Source organism: Melospiza melodia, chromosome 21, assembly GCF_035770615.1.
Source record: "Melospiza melodia melodia isolate bMelMel2 chromosome 21, bMelMel2.pri, whole genome shotgun sequence".
Taxonomy (NCBI): Eukaryota; Metazoa; Chordata; class Aves; order Passeriformes; family Passerellidae; genus Melospiza; species Melospiza melodia.
The window spans coordinates 7,787,861-7,813,159 of NC_086214.1; the positions used below are offsets into that span (position 1 = coordinate 7,787,861).

A 25,299-nucleotide genomic window follows, 5' to 3' on the forward strand; every position below is an offset into this window, starting at 1 on the left:
TGTTATTGTTATGTCATGGACACCTCCTCACATAATAAAGATGTCTCTGAAGGAGGAAATTCATTGTTCCTGCATTCTCAGTGCACCTAGGTGAACTTTACCATGAGGAAAACAGCCAATATTCCACTATTTCTGCTCTTTTGCACCAAAGCAAATGAGTCCAGTGGTTTCAGGAACTGGCCACATCACTGAAATGGGGAGGGCATATTGCATATTCACAAGAACTTCAGATTGTTTTATTTACACTTCCATTGCTAGGGGCTGTGGAATGGAACATAATTCTATTTGCCAGACACTCTTCCTAGTGCAATAAGCTAGAGGAATTCTCAATTAATACATGGAGCTTATGTATAAAAGACAAGAGGTTAAGTAAGACTGCAGTGCCCAATGGACCATCTGGTGAACATTAGGTTTGTCAATAAATCACAAAAGCACCAGTTCATCAAGAAAATTCCATTTCAAACCACTGACAGCAAAAAAAAAAAAAAAAAAAGATGGGAGAAAAAACCCTCACAAAATTGGTATTTTGATATTTTATAAAAACAGGAGCATTAAATAACTTTAATCTATTTGCAATTATTTTATTGGTTCTCTTCCAATGACCATGTGGCTTTCACATCCTGGATGTTTGTACATGAAAGCATCATGAAATAACTGGGTGCATCACCTCAGGAGAAGCTCCTCTCTTTGCTCTCAGTCTTTCTCCTCACCATGGGTGATAACATAGCAGAGGTTCTTATAGTCAAGGTTCCCAGAGACATCTGGAGGGAAAGCAGCAAACATCTGGTTGATCTGCCAAGCAAACAGAGAGAAGTGTCACAGACTGTGGGACAGCAACATGAACAGCTTTTCATTTTGCACCCAGCTCAGCTCCCTGCTGCCCTGGTCCTTTAACCACCAAGGAGAAGTTTTCCTTGGGCTCGGTAAAGTTGAAACCAGAGTTGGAACATAACTGGTTAATAAAGTTCTGCTAGAATCCCACAAGTTCTCTGTTGAAAAGAGCTCTCCCTGAACCCCAGGTAAGCTCTGGTTGATAAATGTCCAGTCTCTGTTCTGACTGGAACAGACTGTCCAGTCTGTTCTGTCCACAGACCAACTCCACTCAATCTCCTCTTCTGAAATTAAAGTGCCCCTAAATTCCTCCCAAACAGCAGAATCCATGCTGTCTCTAACAAACCACCAAGTCAGTACCTTATTTCAGATTTCAAACCAAGTAACTCACAGAAATGGAAACCAGAACACAGTCCCCACCCAAATCCACTTGGACTCCAGTAAATCAATTGCCCAGCTGCCCTCCATGGGGAGGAGCAGCACAAGATAGGCCACACTTGCACTTGGATGGGAGTCCAAAGAATCAGTTTGACTTTGATTTAGCCATGGAGCTCTTCAGAAGAGATGCTTTGAATTGTTTCTAATTGCCAGAGCTGGCATCAACCTCCTCTCAGGCTGGATTTCAGCTAAATTCATGCATTTAAAGAGGGGCAAGGACTTAGTGCTGAACAGGAGCTGGATTCCTGGTTTGAATGAAGTTCCTTACCTCTTCTTGACTGAACCGGTCTGCCTGTGTCATGAGCATTTCTTTGATGCTGTTCAAATAAAATGAAATAACCTGATTAAAGGGTGATAATGGCACATGACAATTCAGATGGCAAGATCCCTCCTGAAGTTGCCTGAAAGAAAATCTGTGTGACCGCATAAATTAGAGCTGCTAATCCTTACATGATATTGTAAGAGATTTTCTGTGGGCACCCATCAGTGTCAATGCCTCGCTCTGCCAACTTATTTCTCTTTTGTGACACTTTATAGAGGTTTAAAATTGTTTAAGGTTATTACTGTAATTGAAATACAGCAATTTTGTATGCTTATCTTAGCCTAAAATGGTAGGTTTCCTCACTTGCTGCTTAAAGTTTGGATCACTTAACAAAACCAAAAGAGGGAATATTTTCTGTAAAATCTGAGGATGAAAGGAACAGAGCATGAAATGAGAAAGAGGACTTGAAAGAGAACTCGAGCCTCTATTGCCAGTCATCACTGGAGAATGCTTTATTTGCATGCAGCCATTCCCAGAGGAGCTGTGGAGCTGCATGAGCCCTGCTGTATTTCACGGTGCCCTGTCTTGATCTGGAGTCACAGCGCTGGAACACGGAGCTTATCCCACACACAATCTGCATCCCGTGCAATTACATCAAAGAGAATCTTTTGGGGGCAGACTCTCAGCTGATTTACCCTCTGTTTTAAACCCATTGTGGGAAGGCAGTCGAGCACGTAATTTATTTTTTTCTTTTTTTACCTAAGTTTAGAGGTGAATAGAAAAGCCAGGAAGAATTATTTTTTTTTTCTAGTCTAACCCTTGTACATAAAATATCTTTATACCTCCCCCAGTTTCTCATGTACTGAGGGCAGCACATGCACCACGTGCTGGGACATTGACCAGTATAAACTCACTTAGATTCACATAAACATCCCTTCAATAACACCAATAATTTCCTCTTCCTGTAGAAGAATTCCTATATTAATCTCACAGTTTTCATTCACGCTGAAGAGGCAGAGTTGTCTCCTTTTGTCGCTACCAAATGTATTTATACATTATCAGACACAGCTCTGGAGCAGTAAAACAAACTGTAAAGCTGTGATAACAGGTGAGCAGTCTGTTGTACAAAAACAAAAGCTGAGGCAAATATAGAAATCTGGTTTGGTTTGTGGATTTGAAAAATAAAGCTGCTTTTTTCAAGAATTTGTTGTGGGGGGAGTGAGAGTGGCAGCTTTTCTAGAAGAAGTCCTTTCTGCTTTTTAAAGGGAATATTTAAAACTATTTCTAACAGAAATGTTAGAATATATAGAATATTTATAACAGAAATCATGCCTGAACAGGAACACTTGCAGGGGAGCAAAATTCACCTACCATGGGTGCAGATGTTCAGGCAAAACAATAAATCCTCCCTTTCAGCACATGAGAAAAGTCCCCCAGACAGAAGTGCAGTTTGGGTGGGAAAGCGACAATGGCACTCACAGCTCTGAAAAATTATCTTTTTCCATGAAAAGGCTACACATCCCAGTCTGCAGCAGGGGCACAGACACTTCTGCAGCTCTTGTTGGTATAAATGCACATTTGGAAGCCCAGAAAGGGAAAATTGAAAACAATGAAGAAGGACAAGTGTGAAAATATCTGTGCAAGCTTTGGGAACACACAGAGCTTAAGCTAATTGGTATATTTTTCTTGCATTACTTCACCATTCTCTGTAGTTAGCTAAATTTCTTCATCCCTTTGTCTCAAGTTTCTGTTTCTGTTCTGTTCCTCTGGCCATTTGGTATGTGACTGCATTTTTGAAGGCAAATTCTCAAATGATCAGTGGGTGCAAGAGTAGAGAGATCATTCCCCTCAGCATAAATTATTGGATATATTGGATATAGATGGATTATTGGATATATATGCCCTGGACAAACAGAATTAGCAAATGCAAATGGAAGTGTGATCCAGGAAGAAGCTTGGTGAATAGAAGGAAGCACTTACAGCAGTTTTGTCAGAAGTCACAAATAAACTTCATTGCAAACAAGCCTGAATTAAAAAGAGATCTGGGCACTGTGTGTCTTCTATTCACATGCTTAAAGTATTTAGGGGAAAAGAAAAGATCAAATATCTAATTATAATCTTCTGATGCACAGCCCAGTAGGCTCTGGCACACTCACAAGGAAGAAGGACTGACTAAAGGATCCATGCACATTTTCCATTATTTATTTTATAGGGAAACAAACACTCACCATTTCCAAAGCCAAAAATTATGCACTTTTTTGGTTTTGTATCTTGTTTTCTTTAGGAATCTTATATTCTTCTCAAAAAATAGCCCAAAAAAAAACCAAACCCCCCATTCCCCAAAAGAAAAAAAAAAAAAATCCATTTCATTTGCCTTGACTTAGGAGTGTAAATATTGTCTCTTGTCCTGGCTCACATAAATTCATTCTACATTTACAAATACCTTGTTGCATTCTGATATCTTTAAAGCCTTTTTAAAAATTATCTGTAAAATCTCTGGGACATTTTTGATTTTCCTCTGGGTTTGCCTTTTCTACAGAGCTGTCTTGGAGGAAACCAGGTGAGTGGGAAGGAGCAGAGCTCCACAGCTATGGGGAGAACCATCTCCAGCTCAGCCAAACACCTCCAAAGCCCAGCATGCCTGGGACCTCTTCCATCCCCTGGGTCCATTTTCATTTGGCCCAAATCTGAAAAGTTTCATTGGCCTCAGCATCAGGCACAGTTGGTGTTGGCCTGAGTCACTCTGCCCCACGAGTGGCATTTGGGACTGAATCATCCAACCTTTCCAAACACTGCCCCAGTTTACACCAGCTGAGAATGGGACTGGGAGCTTTTTCTCTTTTTGACATCATGCTGTGGGAAGGGTTTTATGTGTGGTATAATGATGCAGAAAAACAAAGTCTGTCATTGAATTTGGAAGTAAGTTATAAACTCCTGGAGCTTCTGGAAAGGTTAGAAGGCTCCATCCCAGCTACCATCACATGGACTAAGTGAGTCATTTCCAGACTAGAGGTGAAAACACGCAGAGGGAAGAAACATAAAAATCCCCAGAAGGATGCTAACTCCATGAACATAAAAATGAAGTTCTGATTAAAAGGTCAGCATGACTGGTTTTTGGGAGAAACATTCCAGGATTTTTTAATACGGAGAAATATTATTTATTAGCATTAACTGTCGCATTGAAATGGCTGCGTGAGCCAACAGAAAAATTATTTCAAAACTTCAAATGTCTACATTTTGGAAGCATATGAATAGAAGTTAAACCTCAAAGACATCCACAGAATTGATTTAATGGTTTGTTCTGTAATGATCAACATTACCCTCGGGTCTAATAAGTAAACATTATGCTCTGTTGTGGTGATGAACTAAAACAATTGTCTAATGTTAGCAGTGCAGTGGGGGTGGGGACAAGATTGACCTTTTCCATCAAGGAAAAATTAAATATTTCTCTCTCATCTTCCTTTTGGAGTGTGATACTGCATTCCTAATTTGCCCCAAACTCCAACTGGCTTCCAGCATCCAAGGAATGTAGAGCTGAACACAGGGTGGCAAGCTGCAGATTTTGTATGCAGGATATTGTTACAGATAGTGGTGGGAAATATAACATTTCATGGGTTCTGGAGTATCAGAAGGTTGTATTTCATGGCTATGATTTCACTACTGTGTGATCTGCCCTATTTGGTAAAAGGCTGCATTAATTCTGTTGTTTGAGTCACTTCTGATATGATCCTCTGACTCTTCTTCCCAAGCTCTTTGGGTGATGTTAACCTCAAAACCATCAGGACAGGTCTTAACCTTCTGTTCCTTCTGATTGGTTTCTATATCCACTTGTGTTTAATTAATTTGGAACTTCTCACTCAAAGGACTGTCTCTCTTATTTTGCATATTGCAGAAGTTCTCAGACCCACTGGGGTACTGCCATAGAAAACCACCTTGGTAAAGGAAAGAGATATTGAACATGAATCTTACATTTTCAACTACCTTTCATCAATTATTGCAGATAGTGTCATGGAAATCTCCACAGGGTTCTGGTCAGAGGCTATCACATCATAAACAGCAATAATTGATGTAAATGCAATTTTGTAACTCGTAGTTCCCTGATAGATTTCCTATACATATCATGCTTTATAAAAACCACCTGAAATGGCTGCTGCAGTAGAAGTACAGACCCCAAATTCACCAGGAAATTTCAGCATATGAACAAATTTAAGCATATACATAAATCTAGGTACATAAATCTAGGTACATAAACCACTTCTCTGGAGCAATAGGTCCAATATCCTTATCCTCTGCCCTGATGTGATATCATTTATCTCACTCACCTGAAAGTCCTGCTTGCACCATTCTGGCAGTGCAAGGAGGGTTTGCATTTGTGCAAATACCTCTTAAAGTCCTTTTACATTGCTTTGTTGGTGCAACAGGATATGAATACAAATGAAGTTCTGCCTCCTTATTTAAAAATAGCCATATTGACAATAATTGCCAGATTATTAATAGTATTATTTGGTTTGGCTCTCACTGTATCTAGTGGAATTTTACAGCAAATTATTTCTAGAAGCAGAAGGCTCAAATGATAAACACATAAAAAGGAAAACGTCCAGCACTAAAACCATGTCTCAGAGTTAATTAAATTGATCACTTTTTTAAAGAGAGGAGTAGCTTTCCCATTTTAGTCAAGCACTGAGAGTTAGGCACCAGACATTCATTTTAATTTTACATATGGAGTTAATTTACAAAGAGTCATGTGTCGATTTATATCCAGACCTTCAAAAAGAGGCTATCTAATGGCCTACATGTGATTATATTTCCGTTGGCTCTTGCAATGTCTGAAGACAATAACATCTCTTTTTGGTATACAAATACATTCATACAACAGTCCAGACTTTTAACTCTGGCTTACAAAGCTAAATGTTTCTCTGCCTCTTAAAATACTGTGAAAAATGCAGCTTTTAAGCAGTTCTTTAAAACTCTGCAATTATTATTATTGTTGTTATTCTTCTAAAGGATTGGAAATAAACTTACTAGTCTGCCTTTATGCGGCCTTTTCCTTCTGGGTCGAAAATCTTAAAAGCATTCAGAATGGTTTCTTCTGGGTCCGTGCCTGAAATTAATGAAATATAATTTAGAAGCCTGGATGTATTTCTCTGGCTGCAGAATACTTGCTAAGTAATTACATTCGCTTGAAAACAGTGCAAAATGGAGAATTCTGCAGTTGTGGGTTTGAAGACAAAGGTTCCCTGAGTCGGCAGCATTTGTCATGTCAGATAAACAATAGAGGTGAATAGTTCAATGCTCAGAAGCTTAAAAATAATAACTCATATCTATTCTATGTCTGCAGGAGAGAAAACTTCCAGGAACTGGTCTCCAATATCAGTACCCAGAGGATTAGTGGCTTTCAGAAATGAAAATATAACAAACTGTTTCCCTCACTGGCTTCCTTTAATCTTGCACTGTACGTTCCTTGTAAAAACACTTTTTGATGTTACTTGTTCTTGGCCATATAGAGAAGAGGTTATTTCCCTCACTAAGGGAAACGGAGCTCATCATAAAATCCAAATGCCAATGGAATGCAATGGAAACAGGATGATCAATGTGAGATGGTGATCTGCACTTAAATCCCATTGTGCCCTTCTCCTTAAGTGTCTCTTCATTAAGTGTTACTTACAGAAACAGGATGGTGTAAAGAATTAGACTGTGGCTACAAGATTTTGCTTCTGCTCTTAGCTGGGCACAGATTTTTAGTATGACTTTAATATCCCTGTCCTTCTGTTCCCAGCAGTAAAATGATTGTAATGGTCTCCCTTTTCTTCCTTCCATTATCTATCCCATCTCTTTAGACTGGAAAACATTTGTGTCAGGGACTCGTTTTCACAGTGCCTTAATCTTGGCTGGGGCTTCTGACTATTCTGTAATGCTGCAGATCCTGAGTAGACTCATTTTCAACCCACACCAAAGGATACACTGTGTACTCTGTTCCTGACTGTTCCCCAATATTTCAAAATATTCCTGTAGTATACACAATACAAATCTTTGTAACTGTAGGAAACCAAATTTACAAGCAGATGAACTGATTCCATGGACAAAATGAAGCTATTTGGTATGCTGAAAGAGTGATTAAAAAAGGATACAACACAAAGGGGTTGCAGATTCAAAGTTTGTTTCAAAGTTTGGCAGAGGTAGAACCAGAACAGAACCCAGCCAAGGTTCCCTGCTCTACAGACTCTCCTGATGCCTTCACAGTTTGCTTTGTTTGAAAGATTTCACAAGGATTAGCAGGATCCTGCAGGATAGAATAGTGAACACACCTCGGGCTATGTGGCCTCCTCCTTGCCACACAATGGCCATGTACATTATTTTTGCCAAGCTGTAGGCAGTGCATTCAAACTGCAATGAATCTGTGATCAATACAAAGAGCATTGGTGTTTAATGAGTGTTTGGATTGTCCCATGAAGAGAAACATCCCCCAGCTCTGAGGAGAGGGCTGCATTTTAAGTAGTCACCGCTGTGGGGGGGATTTTTTTTTCCTTACTGTGTTTTACATTTTCTACTCTGTCATATCCTTGGACTTTGGCTTTGAAGAGAAGCAATGCAGCAGGCATTCTTTATTGATTAGCTGGTAAATAAAGTGGTTTCTTTGATGTGCGGCATCTCTGTTTTCTGTACAAATTGTATTATTCTGACTCCCTGTAGAAGCAGCTCCATGTGGTTGGCATTAACATAAACCGAGTTTTGTTAGCTGTTCATCTGGCATCATAATCTCAACATACAAAGCTAAAGCTCATCCTGAAAATCCCAGCTTCCCCTTTATGACAGAAATCAATTATAGCACAACAAATTTTACTTAGAAAGCACCTTTCACCAAATTCTCTGAGTGGTACTTAGCTAATAAAGAGTGTTGCAAAATTGCCATATCCACTTCCTCTAGCCCTTTCTCCCTTTCTAATTGCACTACAAAGGCTCTTCATCCCAATTAGTTTTGATTGGGAATGTGCAGTCTTTTGGCTCTGCTTCCTTTGCATGACAAACCCAACCAGAAGGGCATGACAAGCACAGCTGTGATTTTCCCTTCACCAAATGGAAATTAAAAAAAACCTCCTCCTTTGCTAGTAGCCAACAGGAAACCTGCAGACAAGAGGGCTCTGCTTTGCCATTCACCTTCCTGTGCTGGCTCTGCTTTTAGGCCTCAGGATTGGCAGGGCCAGAGGCTTTGCCAGCTCCAGCAAGGGGGAAGAGGGGAGAGGAGGAAGAGGGGAGAGGAGGAAGAGCTCATTTCCATGCTCACAAATGGAATGGGCAGCAGCGCACCCCACAACAAGCATTCACATATCCCAGGAGGAAGAATATGGAGGAGGGAACTCCCTACTCTGCCACAAGACACCTGGAATGTCCTGGTGGAGGTGCCACACACAGGTTGATGTCTGGGCAGTAAAATCCTCTCCTCAGCCAGCCTTCTCCATCACCCCTCGTGCTTCCCAGACTTCCTGCCCTCTTTAGCAAGAGTGTCTTTCTTCCAGAACCAGCTACATGAATTCTTTCTTTCAGACCTCTCTGTTTTCAATTCCAAGCATAGAAAACCCTTCACTGGAATTGTGTTTGGCAATACAAAGCCAGAGTCCATCAACCAAACAATAAATGTTTTTAAGAAGATATGATCAGATTTTTCCATTTTTCTATTCATTAGTTATTTTTACAAACTTCTGGAATGTGCTCGGCTAAGACCAGCCCTGCTTTGAAGGCTTTCACCTTTCTCTCATGCCTGTAGGAAGATGACTGGAGTTCTGTCTTGGCCTCACACCCCCCCTCTTGCAGTTTCCACCCATTAACTGGAGAGGAAACATGACTAAATTACCAGCTCACACAGTGAATTTACTACCCACATTTCCTGAACTTCCCACAGTGTTCCTTACATAATCTGGGGAAATGGGTAAAATCCCTCTCCCTTATCATTGTAAATCCACTGAAATTTAATTATTTCAGTTTATCCACCTCATTAAGGGTTATTCAGTAAAATCTTCACCTAATGGCAAAATCACCTCAAGTGACACTGAGGTTCGGCCATGGAGTTACAATTAATACAGAAAATGAGGAAAGCCCATGTTTGCTTAATGTCCTAAGGAGTGCAAAAAGGGTGGATTTTTAAAAAACAACCTAAAACCAGCTAACACAGGGAGTGCTATAACTAGAGCATGAGCAGGAGTTCAGCCCAGGAGCCTTCTGATGGTGAATAACTCCCCTGCACTGTGCTCCAGGCTGCTGAGGTTTCATCACGTTCTGGACCCCAACTCAGCCCTTTCATGTTAGTTTGTGTAAGCTAAATCACACCTTTGAGTTGTCCTCTGCACCGTCCCTCAGCCTTTCATTCTTCCCCTCTGTCTGCAAAACTGGAGATCCCTCCTTGCCTCTAAGCACTGTTCTGTGGAGACATTATTGTAATTTGCAAGGTGCTGAGATATTTCAGTGCTGAGGATCTTTGACAGATACCTCTCCAATCCCCCAGAGGTACTTACCTTTCAGCTTTTCCCCAAACATAGTAAGGAAGACAGTGAAGTTAATAGGACCTGGCGCCTCCTTCACCATGTCTTCAAGCTCTTCATTCTTGACATTCAGACGACCTGCAGCAGAGATCATTTTTCATAATAAATCACAAATTGTGTTTCAAAAAACGATTCCCATTCATCTCCTCCCACTGGGGAGCTCAGGGCTCTGTGCAACTTTGCTAATAACATGGTAGAACACAACTCCCAAATACCCCAGTGAAAAAGAAATTGGCAGAGCTGGCTCTGAGATCAAAGGGTGATTGAAGGAGCAAGAAGGATAAATAACACAGACATGGCCAGCAGTGGACGAGAGAAGGGGAACTTCCAAATAAACTGCTTTTTGAGTTGGGGCTTTTTTTTTACCTCAGGTGAAATATGGGCCCCACTGATATTAATATAGCAGAGATCAAAGTGACTGAAGTGAATCCAAGGTCTCAGTCTTTGCCCTCGTGGATATTGAGACACCTCTCTGAGTAGAGGGCAGATGGATGAGATCCCTTCCCCATCCTTGTGCAGCCCTATTGATGAGAGTTTAGACCCTGGCAACCCTCCTCAAATTGAGTGGTAATTTGCTGTGAATGTACTTTATAGGCATTGAAAGGCTTCACTGAACAGGAAAGATAGCAGAACTTGGCCTTAAGAAATAAATATTTCAGGGTAACAGTAGCTACAGGCCAAAGTTTGCAAACCTCATTGTCACAATAAAGAGTTCAGGAGCTTCTGCTCCTTGCACTGACTCTGCTGGCGTCTGATTCCACCCCGGGGAGCACTAAAGATTCTTATCAAGCTCTTTTTAATAAGCTCCAGATGGCAAAAGCCCAAATGCCTACATCACTGTTCAAGCCTCAAATGCTGCAAGAAGGATACAACTCCAGGTTTGGGATCATGAGCGCTTGAATTTTTTCTTTCCTTGGGAAGATTTGCTCTTATGTGTTTGATATCATCAAGGTTGTGATAGCCATGGAATGGACAATACCTAATCTCATGACATGCACATTTCACCCCACACAAACTCCCAGAACTTCACATGGAGCCCTCCTGGGTTTGTGTGGGCAGAGGGGCAGCTAGTCCATGACTGCGGTGCTAATCAGTGCATATTCCATGGCTCCCAGATGAAAAAGCCTGGGTTCAGAGGCAAATCAGAAATGCCTGGCATGGACCCCTGCTTGGGTGGGCTTCTTCTGAAATAGTTGCAGGGGAGGGATCAGATCTTCATTCCACTCCCTGCTCAGGACACTTTCCAGCTGGAGCTGTGCAGTAAGATCCCAACCACCACAGGGAGGAAGGTCAAACACAACAGGTTTCCTTTTGCCCCTGTGTATCTCATTTCTTCCCCCACTGTCATTCTAATACCAACCTTTCTTCTGTGCTTGAAATTGAGACAGCATATCTCTTAAGTATTGAATTGTTAGTTTACCTAGTGCAGCAAATGTGTCTCTCAAATCTGCTTTGTCAATAAAGCCATCCCTGTTCTGATCCATGATGGTAAAAGCCTGTGGGAAGGAAAAGGAACAGAAATTGCCATTTCCATTGCACAGAACAGTGCTCCAGTCACACACATCAGTCCATGGGAGGATGATATTCATGCTGTAAAAAGGAATATTTAACTTCCTTTGATTCCTCCACATCATTGCACTTTCCTCACTTTCAACACATTACTGTATCTTGGCAAGGGGCTTAATTAAACCCACCCAAACTTCTTCTTACTAAATTAATGCTCAGTGCAGCGTGCATTGGGCTGAAGCCAATGCTGGCAGCTCCAGCCATTCAGCCCTTAACCCATAAAAGTTTGAATTAGGGAGGCTTTAGTCAGGGCAGATTTAGCCAGAGTTTGCTCTGTGTTTATACCTTCCCCATACTCCATTCTTTGAACAAGGCTGAAATGTTTCTGTAAAACATTTCATTTCTGTGGATATCTCTCTGCTATCAACCTGAAGTCGTTTCCTCCTGAGCCTTAGAATGATCCATCACACAGAGATAGCTGAACTTTCAAAAGTACAGAGAAATGTAAGTTCCATAAAATTGTTTATTCAAAGTTTTCCCCTTTCCAATACACTGCATCTTTGAGACTGTGCTGTGTGCTCTGACTGACACTGATGTGCTGACCTTAAATACCCTTGTCAGGCAAAATTTAACTTTTGATAGATAAAAACAGTTGTTTTTTTTATTTTCAGCCAACACAGACTTGGTGTGCTCTAACCATTGTTTACCAAGCCAGCTAACTGCTCATGTATCTGTTTACCCATTTGTGTGTCCATCTCTTGGCTGCCATCACACTTATAATGTTTCATTGATTTGGAAAGATTTTAATGACCTGAAATTCCCCTGGCCATGCCATGGGGAATATGAGTTGATCCTGGCATGACTGAAGCTGGTTATCTGTCTGACAGGTACATCAATAGGGGACAGTATCTTTGCAATGGCCAGGAATTATTCTTTCTTCAGACAGTGCTCCCCTGAGATTGCAGTAACTTGCAGAGTTTTAAAGTCTGCTGCCCTACAGGGTGCATTTCTTCCCATGAACAAGTTATCTCCACAAATCTTCAGGTATTTTCTCCTCCAGTTTCTTGCAAAGCCTCACTGCTCACAGCCCAGTTTGCCCATGAGGCTCCATTCAGTATTATGTTCATAATCTTATATTTACCTTCCAATCAATCCCCTTACAAAAAATTAAGCCCAACTCTTTGGAGATGTTTTAAATGGTGATTTAAATGGTGATTCCCCATAATTTGGAAGCAAAAGAGAAAGAAGATATGAAGAGCAAAGCCAAACCCAGGCAGCTCACAGGAGACAGGAAGAGCATCAGGCACTGTAATGGATGAATTTTAAATAACATAACAGCAATGCTGAAACATTTGCTGATGAGCTGGTTGAAATCTCTAGATAAAAATATTCTAATCCAAATCAGGTTTTCAGAAATATGTGTCCCAGATTTGCAGTCCTTAGACACAACATGGTTTTGGGTTTCACTCGACCACTCCACTGCCTCATGCTTTTGCCATTATTCTGCCACCATCCCCCTAGAAATGCTCCTGGTATTATCTTATTTAAAGAAGATCAAATAATGGCATTCTGTCCAGTTCTTTGTGTTGGTCCATCTTCAAACAGTAATTCCCAAAGAAATTAAAATTGAAGGTTCCTATGATATGGAGAAGAAGTGGGAGAAGAGAGTCAAATATTCCCATTGACTGCGGGGAAATGATTAGTGGTTCCAGTTAATTTAGCTGGGTCATATCCCCAGGCCTTGCCTTGGGTTTGGTCTTGTCCATCACTGAGCTTTCCTGGTGGGAATCCTGAAGAAAAGTAAACTTGAAAGCCACAAGAAGGCACAACATGAAAGAGCAGACATTTATCACACTGGAAAATTGCTTTGGAGACATGAGTTGGAAAAAATGGGGAAAAAATCAGTAATTTAAAATGACAAACCAGTGCAGAATGTGATGGTCTCATGGACTCTCGAATTTGTCCCCACAGAAAAAGACCAGAAACTCATCAAACAGATTATGTGTCTTTTCTATTCTCCAGCTTTTAGGCCACCCATCAGTTTTACCTCCTCAGAGGTAACTGGTCAAAGAACCTACAGTGCCTGGACCACCAAATCCCTTGGGAGCTGAAAGCTGCTTACTTCATCTCCACATGTTGTCTTGTTCTATTGGCATTTGTGGAGAAAGCTGAGGGCTTCTTGGCATTTTCGTTTCTCCTTTGTGGGCAGCTTTAGAAGGGCACAGATGAATATTTTCTGTTGCTGTTGTGGAACAGAGCAGGAATGAAAGCCCTGGTTCAGCCTGGCATCTCTATTCAGGACAATACTTGAGCACATAAGACTATTCTTATTTAAAATACCACTTAACTTTAACATGTGCTCGAGTGTTTTCCTGAATCAGGGCTGAAGTGGATGAGCTGATGCTTTTCCTTTATTTTGGGGTGGGGGCTTGGGTGCTTTTCAAATAAGTCTAGAGAGAAACAGGGGAGTGAGTGAGGGAAGTAAAGAAAGAAAGAATGAAAGAAAGAACAAACAAACACACAAGGAAAATGATCTACCAGCCAAAACCACAGGGATGATTCAGAAAACAACTGTGTGTTCTATTAAAGCAGATGGAGAATTGAATAAGGATTACAAACAAAACCTATGTTATTCATTAGCAATAACAGGAGACTATAGAGAACAGCAGAGTAGTGACCAACCTCTTTGAACTCCTGGATCTGGGTTTGTTCAAACATGGAGAAAACATTGGAACCACCTTCTATCTTCTTCTTTGCCTTTTTGGGAGCCTGGAATATAAATAAGAAGATCAAATATATATTCCTTTGTCTGTTAAGCACCCATGAAAACAAATTACATCTTCAACAGAAGGTAAAAACTACACAGTCAAGTAATACAAGCGGATTGTGCTTTGTTATTGCAAGGTTTTAAAATTCAATCTTACAGACAGATAGATTTAGATATAGATATGATTGAATATATATATATTTAATTATACAAGGGATAAAAATTGCTGCCTTATTAACAGATTGAGGCTTTTTGCACTCCCTGCTGTGTCCTGGGACCTGACAGCTCAGACAAACCAGGACAGTTTGTCACTGTGCTGCCTTTAAAAAGGTGAGGGACCCAAAGTGGGGCCCAGCCTCCTGCCTGGTGCACTGCTGGCTCCCCCAGGAGCTGCCTGTTCCTGGGGCAGGGTCACCTCCACCTCAAAGGACCCCAGGCCATGTCACACAGGGACCTCTCCCCTTCCACGCTGGCTTTGCAGAGCTCAGGGGTGACAGCCCTTGGTGTGCAGTGGTGTCACTTGAAGATATGAGTTGGAATGCCCTAGAATTCTAGCCCTTGGTGTGCAGTGGTGTCACTTGAAGGTATGAGCTAGAATTCCCTGCCTGCTGTCTCAAGAAATTCCAGAATTCAGGTAAGTGCCTCCAAGGGCTCCCTCTTCCCAGTTCCTATGCTGGGACTGGCAGCCAGACTCCAAACAAGGCCCTGCATGAAGACTGAGCTCAGGAGCTGGAAAGGGAAGTTATATCATTTCCTACTCACAGAGAAATGTTTGGAAATCTGCTTGGTCTGGACCAGCACTGACAGAACAGATTAATCCTTCCCAAGCAGGAACACCTTCTACTCCTGGAGCCTCTACTCCTGCACCAACCTATGGCACTGCAGTGCAGTACCTTACCCAGACCATGTTATTTTAATATTCAAGATAATCATCTCAAATGAAAGGGCAGGACTGCTTTTATCACCATTCTCAAGTCTGGAGGCTGAGACAGAGCAAGATTGGGGAAAGAGCTACAATGATATCTAAGAATCTAATGCTCACTAAAACTCAGTCAGAACTAGGCTTCATTAAATATCTTTGAATAAGGGCCCAACCAGCTTGCCTAAGACAATATAGTTCTTGTTCTGCAGTAAAGAATAAAATCTGTGATTCCAAAGGATTACAGAAGTGTTTTAACCACAGTGTTATCCTTACTTGGGGCAGGATAATGAGCTGCAATGCCTTTTGAGTTCCCTTCCAGACAGATTACTTTTTTCTTTATCATTTTTACTTTTAAACTTCATTATCATAGTCCCACCTGGTTCTCGTGTCACAGAAAATTAGTCTTACTTAGTTTGGGCTATTCTGCATGAAACAGAAGGCAACTTCTACTGTCTCCTTTCATCAAAATAAAAAAGCCTGTGAAAGTTCAAATTCAATACTGATTTCAAATATCCTGAGGAGCAGAGCAGCTCAAGAAAATATTCCCACTTGACTCTGTTTGAAGCATACATTGTCTGATCAATTTAATTTGCCAGGCAGATTTCTGCACTCAGCCACCCTGGTTTAGATCCCAGGATATGGAAGGGGGGAAATTAGGGCAATGTTAGACACTCTCCCACATACCCACACTCCAGACCTGTCAAGCTCCTATCAGCTAATTCAAAGAACTAAAATTTGGAAATAGGAATGGAAATTAAGTGAAAAATATACTTGTAGTGAGGATAAAAACAAGGATAGAATGCCACCACAGGCATGGAAAAAAGAAGTTAATAAGTGGAATGTTTAATGAATGTAGAAATATTGATTTTGGAATAAACAGATTCCCTCCTCCTCCTCCTCCACATGAAATAAGTGCTATTTTGAGCAGTAATGGGCAATCTTCCACATAACGTGAGGTGCCTGGAGGAGGCTTTCAACACTTGCAGATCGAATGGAAATATTCAGAACAATCCTATGTATTTGCATGGGTTTGTTCCCTGAGGTAAAGGGGAAGCAGATGTGGCCCAGGGGAGAGTCCTGCCAGCTGTGGGGGGACAGCAGGGCTGGGGTCTGGGCAGGGCAGGGGGGCTGGTTCTGAGGGCTCCTGGAGCTGCTCCTGCTGGACACAGAACAGGCTTTGCCCTCCTCATGGGCTCTTCTGCTGGGGCCAAACACAGCATCCATGCCCACACTGATAAATATTCCCCGTGCTAGGAAACCATGGGCAGTGGGGTCCAGCTCTTCTAAATGCCAAATGCTGGCAATTCCTCCATTATTCCTCAGTTTATTGGGTTCTCTGGGCTGTAAGGCTTCAAGCAAGAGCCATAGCTCTAAGGAAGGACCAGATAAATGCAAAAGCTGCAGCTCAATAGCTATTAGAAAAGACCAGCAATTTAAAAACCGCCCAAAAAGCTTCTGTACATTAGTGAAGTCCTTTTCAAGGCAAAGAAGATGGAAAACTGATTATACAGGGAATAATTACTGTAGTATCACAGAATCTTAGAATGTTTTGGGTTGGGTGGGACCTTAAAAATAATTTACTTCCAACCTAGAAGAAGTACTAGAAAAATTGATCCTAATATATTTGTTCACTGTTACTCTCTGGTTTGCTGTCTCCAGGGATGACAGAGAAGATCAGTTCCCATGATGCCCAATCAATTTTTAGTTTTTCTGCTGAAGGTCTGGATATGGATCCCATTTATGACCTGCTCATAAATAAGAGGGGGCTGAGACCACCAATACATTTCACAGGGGCCCATGAACAGCTGCCACGTGGGTTTGATTTCCATCACCAGGTTCAAGCTAAGTCTTGTAGTGTCCAACACAGAGCATCTTGGATTACCAGTTTTCAATACTGGGAATGCAGCTTACCTGCCCTTAAAAGCCAGAAAATTCATAATCACAGAGAGAGCTGCACCCCAATTTTACACAAGGTGTGGGCAGGGAGGTGCTATGAGGGGGAAGGCTGAGAGAGAAGTAGGTGGAGCAAGAACAGAACAGAGTTCATTGTTTTTCTGGTGGGTAACTTGAATTAAAAGACAGCTCTAAGAGAACAGAAAAGAATAACTCAGAACAGAACAGTTCTGTGCTGCTGTCTGACAATTCCAAACACTCCAGAATTTTTTAATGAACACATTCATGGTTCTGACTCCAGAGTCTCTCTCTGAAAGAATGACATATTAAAAGGAACATCACAGAGCTGAGCAAATATATGGCTTCTAAGATGTCAAGGATTTAGTAGGTGACCCAGAGGAGAAAGTGGGTGACTGACACATCCCTTCTGCCTGCCTTGATTTCCCAACTCTTGAAACCAAAGTGTGCCAGGCTGCACTTTGCAGAGATAGAGCAGCTCTCGTTGCAACATGTGCTGTGAGAGTGACATACAAAACGTGCCAGATGAGAAACTGAAGAGCTGAGGGTCCCCTGGGCTCGGGTTCCGAGGCCTCAATAGCACAGCAGTGGGAAGAATGTTGCAACAACTGAACAAGCCTATTAATATTCCTGCCTGAGAGTATTAATCATCCCATTGTGAAGAAAACAACACTTCACTTTAGAGGAGAAACCACAGGCTTGTCGCATATCACTCATTTGTCTTTCCAGTGTTAGCACTCTTTCAATTAGCCTGGATTTTAAAGGGTCTTTTTTGTTGTTGTTGTTGTTTTGTTTGGTTGGTTTTGGTTTGTTTTAGAGGCTTTAAATGAAGAAATGGAACCATACCAAAATCTGGTCCCAAGAAAACTCTGCTGTACCAGACATTTTCTTTGAGCTGAGTTTCCCTCACTGAAGTTCTTTATATTTCTCCTTTCTGGCAGTGTCAGGGAGCCCCAAAGAACCAGGGTGTGCAGGGACACAGGCAGGCAGAGACAATGAGTGTGTGTGGCCTTTGCCTCTCTGGATGTAAGAAAAGGGATCCATTTTTTACATGCTGCAAAGGTGGGAGGGGAGTGATGTTCAAGGGAATCAGAAGGAAATTTGATTTCAGGGTGACCTAGAAGAAAAGGGGGTGGGGAATCAGTTTCTGCCTCTACATACAAAGGAGGAAGGAGATGAAAATACCTTGTTCTTACTTCAGAACATGAGGCATTGTTTGCCCTGATAAATTCATAAAGAGGTGATGCCAGAGCAGATCCATGACACTGGATTATTGCAGAGCTTTATCATCTCAACCACTCAGTGCATTTTGCAGACAACCAAGAAAAATATGGAAAACCAGGCAAGATGCAGCAGGGTGAGCAAGGTCCCTCAGTGGCTGCTCAGGGGCACGCTTTTACCCTTCAGTAAGTGGGAAGTGACAAACCTCCACCTGGCATTCCTGCAGCACAGGAACATCTCCACTGGCAGTCAGGAGAGATGGGCAGCACTCTGCCACAAGCTACAGCTTTGCTTTGCTTTGGTGTCGTTTGGTTTGTTTTGGGTTTTTTTGGGGTTGGTTTGGGTTTGGTTTGGGTTTGGTTTGGTGTAGTTTGGTTTGGTTTGATTTGTGTTTGGTTTGATTTGGGTTTGGTTTGATTTGGGTTTGGTTTGGTTTGGTTTGGTCTGGTTTGGGTTTGGTTTGGTCTGGTTTGGGTTTGGTATGGTTTGGTTTGGTTTGGTTTTGGGTTTGGTTTGGTTTGGTTTGGTTTGGTTTTGGGTTTGGTTTGGTTTTGGTTTGGAGAGGTTTGGGGAGGTCACTCCCTTGTTTAGCCCACCATACTCCAAGCCCCTCAGAAAATGCTCTTAATAATTAACAATTACATAATGTGGTGTTCCTGACAGCAAAGTCAAAAACACAAGCAGAAACACTTCCTTACTCAGCCACTTATTGTGTCTTCTTCTAATTTTTCTATGAAAGACAACTCAGTGGATGAGCAGGGAGAGAGCCCTGCAGGGAGAACCAGCAGTGGACACTGTTAAGAGCTTGATTTTGCTGTCCTGTGCCCTTAAGTGTTTATTCAGTCCAGGACAAAGTAGACATAAGATACCACCAGGTTTTTACTGTTTCACATTTTGTACTTCCTTCCTCTGCAACTACATGTACAACTACAGAAAAGGCAGAATCATCCATCATTTTGCTCAGACTTTGTCCCCTGCTGTGATCCACTGTATGATGTCAACTCTCAGTTACTATTACTTTTTCATCCATCACACTCTCTCCTTGTTTTTCATCCACTCTGGGATCTCAGTGCTGACATTTCCTGTCTTCAAATTTCTGTTATCATCAGATACAGCTTCTGAATCAGAAGTTGCATCTCAGGCCTGGACAAGGGATTGCTGCAGCATGGGACAGGATATTTGTTGATTTTTGTCTCACAGGTTTGCTCTGCTGAGATAATTTACATTAGATCTGCACCAAACAACCCAGCTACAGACAAGCCACCGTTTTTTAGAGGGGTTTAGGTCTTTTCCATGGCAGGTGAGCAGCACAAGGCCAACCCAAGTGCATGCCTTGGAGGGAACAGTCTAGAGAAGTAAGCAACACAAACTGCTCTAAGGGCACAATTTGCATTTCAAACAGGCAGCAGCCTCAGATCATTCAAATAAACCATGTTATCAGAAGTGAGAAAGAGAAGATCTTTTTATTACCTGCTCTGCAGTCACAAACAGACCCCTCCCTTCTCATCCCCACTCCATTTTGTGTGCAGTCCCAGCCTGCACACACCCACACAGACACACCTTTGATCCCTGCTAGATACAGAAATCTGCTGGCCTGCAGCCTCCCTGCTTCACACTCTGGACACTCAGGTTCTCCTCCTCCTCACAGAAACCCTCCCCTGTCACAGGCTCCTTCTCCTCCTGCAGACACACAGAGGGAAGGCTTCATCTGCCAAACTCATCCCGGAGCAGCAGAGCCTCCCCAGCCTCTCAACCACAGGCTCCTCCACCTTGAACACCCCAAATTCAACAGATGGGCCAAAACCCAACAGATGGGGCAAGACCCAACAGATATGCCAAAATTTAGTAGATGGGCCAAAGCCCAACAGATGGGCCAAAATTCAACAGATAGGCCAAAATCCAGCAGATGGGCCAAAGTTCAACAGCTGCTTTTCCCAACCCAGCAAATCTTCTTCTCCTTCATGTGACGAGATGAGCAGTCCCTGTGTGCACACATGGGGCTGTCACACACATGGACACATGGTCACACAGACACACAAACACATATGGAGACACACACACATATATGGAGAAACATAGGGACACACAGTCACAGACACATGGACACACATACACACTCCCAGGGCTGCCATTCACACACACTTACATACACACATGGACACTCCCAGGGCTGTAACACACGCTTTCACGCACGCACACGCACAAACACACTGTCACACACAGTGACACACACACACACTGACACACACACATGGACACTCACAGGGCTGTCACACACACTTTCACACACACACACTGTGACACACACACTGTCACACACAGTGACACACACACAGAGTCACACACACACACTGACACACACACATACATGGTCACACACACATGGACACTCCCAGGGCTGTCACATACACACTGTCACACACACAGTGTCACACGCACCGTCACACACAGTGACACACACACAGTGACACACACACTGACACACACACACACGGACACTCACAGGGCTGTCACACACACTGACACACACACATACATGGTCACACACACATGGACACTCCCAGGGCTGTCACATACACACTGTCACACACACAGTGTCACACGCACCGTCACACACAGTGACACACACACAGTGACACACGCACACAGAGTCACACACACACACGGACACTCACAGGGCTGTCACACACACTGACACACACACATACATGGTCACACACACACGGACACTCCCAGGGCTGTCACATGCACACTGTCACACACAGTGACACACACACAGTGACACACACACACACGGACACTCACAGGGCTGTCACATGCACACTGTCACACACAGTGACACGCACACAGAGTCACACACATACACGGACACTCACAGGGCTGTCACACACACTGACACACACACATACATGGTCACACACACATGGACACTCCCAGGGCTGTCACATACACACTGTCACACACACAGTGTCACACACACTGTCACACACACTCTGTCACACCCAGCCACAGCAGCAGTGCCACCAGCAGCCCCGTTCCAGCTGCCAGGTCGGTCACCGTGGCCGTGTTGCGGTCGGTGCTGTCTCAGTGCAGGTGGCACATTCCAGCCTGCAGAGCACATCTGAGCAGGGTGCAGGCTGTTTTTGGGCACAGTGCTCCCCTCAGCAAACAGAAATGCGCTACAAGGTGTCACTCAAACTGAGCAAACACGGGAATGTTTGGGGAATAAGAAAAAGGCTTCCCTCTCCTTCCTTGTGCCACTGCCCTTCCTGATGCCCACCAGCACAGAGCATTCAGGGAGACACCACAGACCCAGCTCGTCTGAAATTCCCTGGAATTAACAGAGAGCCATAGACAGTTCTCAGAACTCCATTCCACAGCACTTGTGTGGTCTGCTCTTGTTAGAAAAATTATCTCCCTGAACCCTGCCTCTCTCACTGTCATCAGCCCTGGATGTCAGAGCCTAGTAGCACTGGCTGACTTGTAATTATTTTTTACTATGCTGCTTTGTCTGCACTAATCCTTTGAAAGTAGCTTTACTGCACATCTGAAATATTATGATGCTATAAAACCTCTGTAATATTTATAAATCCCTTAAGACATCATAAAGAGAGAAAAAAACCTCCCCACAGAGTTCATCTAGCATAATTACATATACATTTCCCTCTGATTAATAAAAAATGATCACTTCCTTATGTAAAGATATTCTTCAGCTTTCTTTCATTAAGGCTATTTTTTTCTTTCCATTTTAAATCTGTTTCATGTGTCCCTGTATAGTAAGGTACCTCAGAAGAGATTTTCCCAAAACAAAAGGCACAATGAAAAGAACCACCACAGAGCATCGTCAGTTGAGCTGGGAGCGAGGAGACAGACAAGTCTCTCACTATATTTTCACGTCTCCTAACTTAAGCATTTCATCACAGAATGTCCTGGAATATCTTCAAACATCAATGAGTGTTGGTGTGTCATTGAACTAAACAGGCAGGGAAAAAACTGATAAGTAAAATCTTGGGAAAAAAAAAATAAAAAAGGGAAAAAAGAAAAGCTAAGACCCAGCACTTGTCCCCCACCCAAAAAAGGGCTGGTTTGGACTTTTCTGAGGCTGATTAAAGGGAAACCTGTAAATCCACACCTGAAGAGGCATAATCAGCACAAGGTCCCTTCTGAAGCACTGGTGAGGAACATGATTAATGTGAAACCACTGACACTGGGCTGGCACTGGCTGAAACTGGAACCTGTTTTGTGCATGGATTTTAGAAATGCCATTGAATGTGGTTTTGCCCTGCTCAGAACAGCACGTGGATCACATTCATCACCTGCTTAAATAGGATCAAGTTTGAACTAAGCTTTGAGAAAGCTTTTCATATACAACTCCCTCTCTGGTGTTCTCCACAATGAAATATTCCATAGCCCCAGGGAGCCACCGGCCAGCGTTGCTTTTAGGCAGCCTGAAAAGGACCTGCAAAAAGGAGCAAAACAAACAGAGACAAAATCACCTGCTCTTTTTTTTTTTTTTTTCCTAATACTGTTGTAGTCATTCCTCTGAATTTGCAGGAGACAAAGATCTGCCCACAATTCCTTAGGCAGGAGTTCTTTGCTCTTTGGAATCACATCAAGTGAGGTGGCTGGTGGAGTCCCAGAGCCAAAAGCCAACAGTGAGCAGGGCAAAAACACAACACAGAAATTTCTGCAGAGCTTCTTACTTCTCCTCATGGTCACAAGAGCAGCACAGACCCAGTTCCAGAGAAATCCCTTTCCCTCAGTCCCCATCACACCACAGCAGATCTTAATTCTATCTCACACCAGCCATGCCAGGAGTGTGAATGTGGGACAGAGCTGCACCAGCTCTTCCTTTCTGCAATTCCATCCATATTCTGTGCCTTCCTCCTTTGTGAAATACATGCAGAGCAGTCCTTGGGAGTTCCCAGCTCACTCTGTGGGGTATATCAGCATTCTGGATGTGATACTACAATGAGATTTCATGGGATGCTGTGTGATCATTCCTGCTCTGTTGGAATCATAAGAGTCAGAAAGAAATACAGAGATAAAGACATGGGGAAGGATAAAACCTACCATGGTGCTGCTGCTCCTTCCACCCCTGCTCTGCCAACCAGTCAGCCAACAAACACAATGCCAATTGTCTCTTTATATAGTGTCACCAAGGAATAAAAATATGCCTGCTCCAAGTTTAGACAATAGATGTAAGGTTGGAAAAGTGCAGTAATTGGATCCCAATACCATTCCAAGCATCTGTTCCACGCACAGCTTTTGCTTTCACAGAAATAATGCAGCAGATAAGTGGAGGAGGCAGTTGGGATACAATTGTACAGCACTCACAGCAAGCTTGAGCTGAAGGGGTTTTCCCATGTACTGCTAAATAATGAACACAGGGCATGCACTGGGAGATTTTAAGTGGACATGGCATTTTGAAAAAGCAGGAAGGGAAACACAATCCTTGAGAAAATGCTGGGGAAACCAGCAATAAATCCTGGCCACTTCAGTAGCCCCAGAGCCTGGTGCAGGCATTCAGAGCTCCAGCAAAGCATCTGAGGCTCTGCAGAACTGCATCTATAACTGGAGGGTGGAAAAGCACCTCTCTGCAGATGGCAATAAAGTGACTCAGGTCAGGTCTCTTGTCCCTGAATTTATAAAAATGCCTGAAGTCCAGGGCTGTTATCATCATATTTTCTGGAAAAATCTCTTTGCCCAGGATTTCTTCTCCTGGGAAGATGAGAAGCCTCGGAGAAAAAGGAAAACAATATTATCTCATTTGCTTCTCCTGTGTTTTGCTGCTTTGGAATGTGTTTGGAGATTGTTTACCAACAGGTGATTGTTTCACTGGTTTTTGGTGTGAGTGTTTTCACTTATTGGCCAATCAGTGCCAAGCTGTGTTGGGGCTCTGGAAAGAGTCACGAGTTTTTCATTAGTATCTTTTAGCCTTCTGTAACTATCCTTTCTGTATTCTTTAGTATAGTTTAGTACAGTATTCTTTAAGATAATACAGTATCATAAAATAATAAATTTGCCTTCAAAGAACATGCAGTCAGATTCATCATTTCTTCCTCTGTCTGGGAACCCCACAAATACAAGAGGGGGCCATATCCCAAAATACTGCAAAGTGGTGGAGGGTCATGGACTTCAAAGCATGAAAGAAGAGGTGTGTGGTCATGAATGTGGCAGTGGGAGCAGGAAGAGAACAGGAGGCAGCGTAGGAGCCACGGGGATTGTGTCTCCCAGGGAATGCTCGTGGACATTAATACACATTCCATCCCATTGGAATTGCTGCAATGAGCCAAAACATTAACCACTATGAAATTGCAAAATTCCACTGACGTGAAATCATGGTTCCTAAAGGTCTGATCTCTGTGTCTTTCAGAGTATCCGTACAAGAACCTCAGAACATTCAATTCAGCAGAAACAGCAGGTTTTTCAGGAACCTGCATCTGAAATTCTTCTCTCCATCAGTCATCCCAACCTTGAGTCACAGCAGTGCTCAATCAATTAACTGAACTTTGAGACAGATGTGCATTCAAGTTTCTGGTTGAACAAGAACCTTGTTCTTTCTCCAGGTCCAGCCCCTTGCAGTGCTGTCATCTCTAATCTTAGATCTGACTGCATGCTCTTCAGGGCAAGGACTGCTTTAGCTGTTGTGGGGCACCTCAAACACCTACAGGGATAATTAAGTAATAAACAGGCATAATACAGCTCATCTGGCTTTAGTGAAATGGCTGTGGATGCACGTTGGAAGGTAGCCTGGTGTTCATTGCTCTGGTTTAGTGACATTATACCAATCCCCAGTGTAACAGAGCATGAAAAGAAATCCCTCAGTCCCTCTGCCTGCAAGTGCCTGCTGGAGAGCAGCCCCAGGTTTGTGTCCTAGGCTGGGTCTGGAAACCTGAAAAACTCA

At 42.7% G+C, this 25,299-nt stretch overlaps 1 protein-coding gene across 1 annotated transcript; it reads right to left on the minus strand.

Moving 5' to 3' along the window:
- Positions 1-556: 556 nt before the first annotated feature.
- MYL10 (myosin light chain 10) lies at positions 557-23,546 on the minus strand. The gene is made up of 7 exons (XM_063173649.1): positions 23,466-23,546; positions 14,254-14,340; positions 11,486-11,561; positions 10,039-10,143; positions 6,554-6,632; positions 1,538-1,586; positions 557-792 (listed from the first exon to the last, which is right to left on the minus strand). Exons 1-7 carry the CDS (start codon positions 23,466-23,468, stop codon positions 694-696), a joined length of 498 nt encoding a protein of 165 aa, XP_063029719.1. The 5' UTR covers positions 23,469-23,546; the 3' UTR covers positions 557-693.
- Positions 23,547-25,299: the final 1,753 nt, after the last annotated feature.

What these genes read in the sequence shown, in the direction of transcription:
- MYL10 (XM_063173649.1), bottom strand. An exon ending in AGATCCAGGAGTTCAAAGAG is followed by an intron (nt 11,562 to 14,253) that starts GTTGGTCACTAC and finishes TCCTTCCCACAG; the next exon opens with GCTTTTACCATCATGGATCA. An exon ending in GGCCGCATAAAGGCAGACTA is followed by an intron (nt 1,587 to 6,553) that starts GTAAGTTTATTT and finishes TTATTTGAACAG; the next exon opens with CATCAAAGAAATGCTCATGA.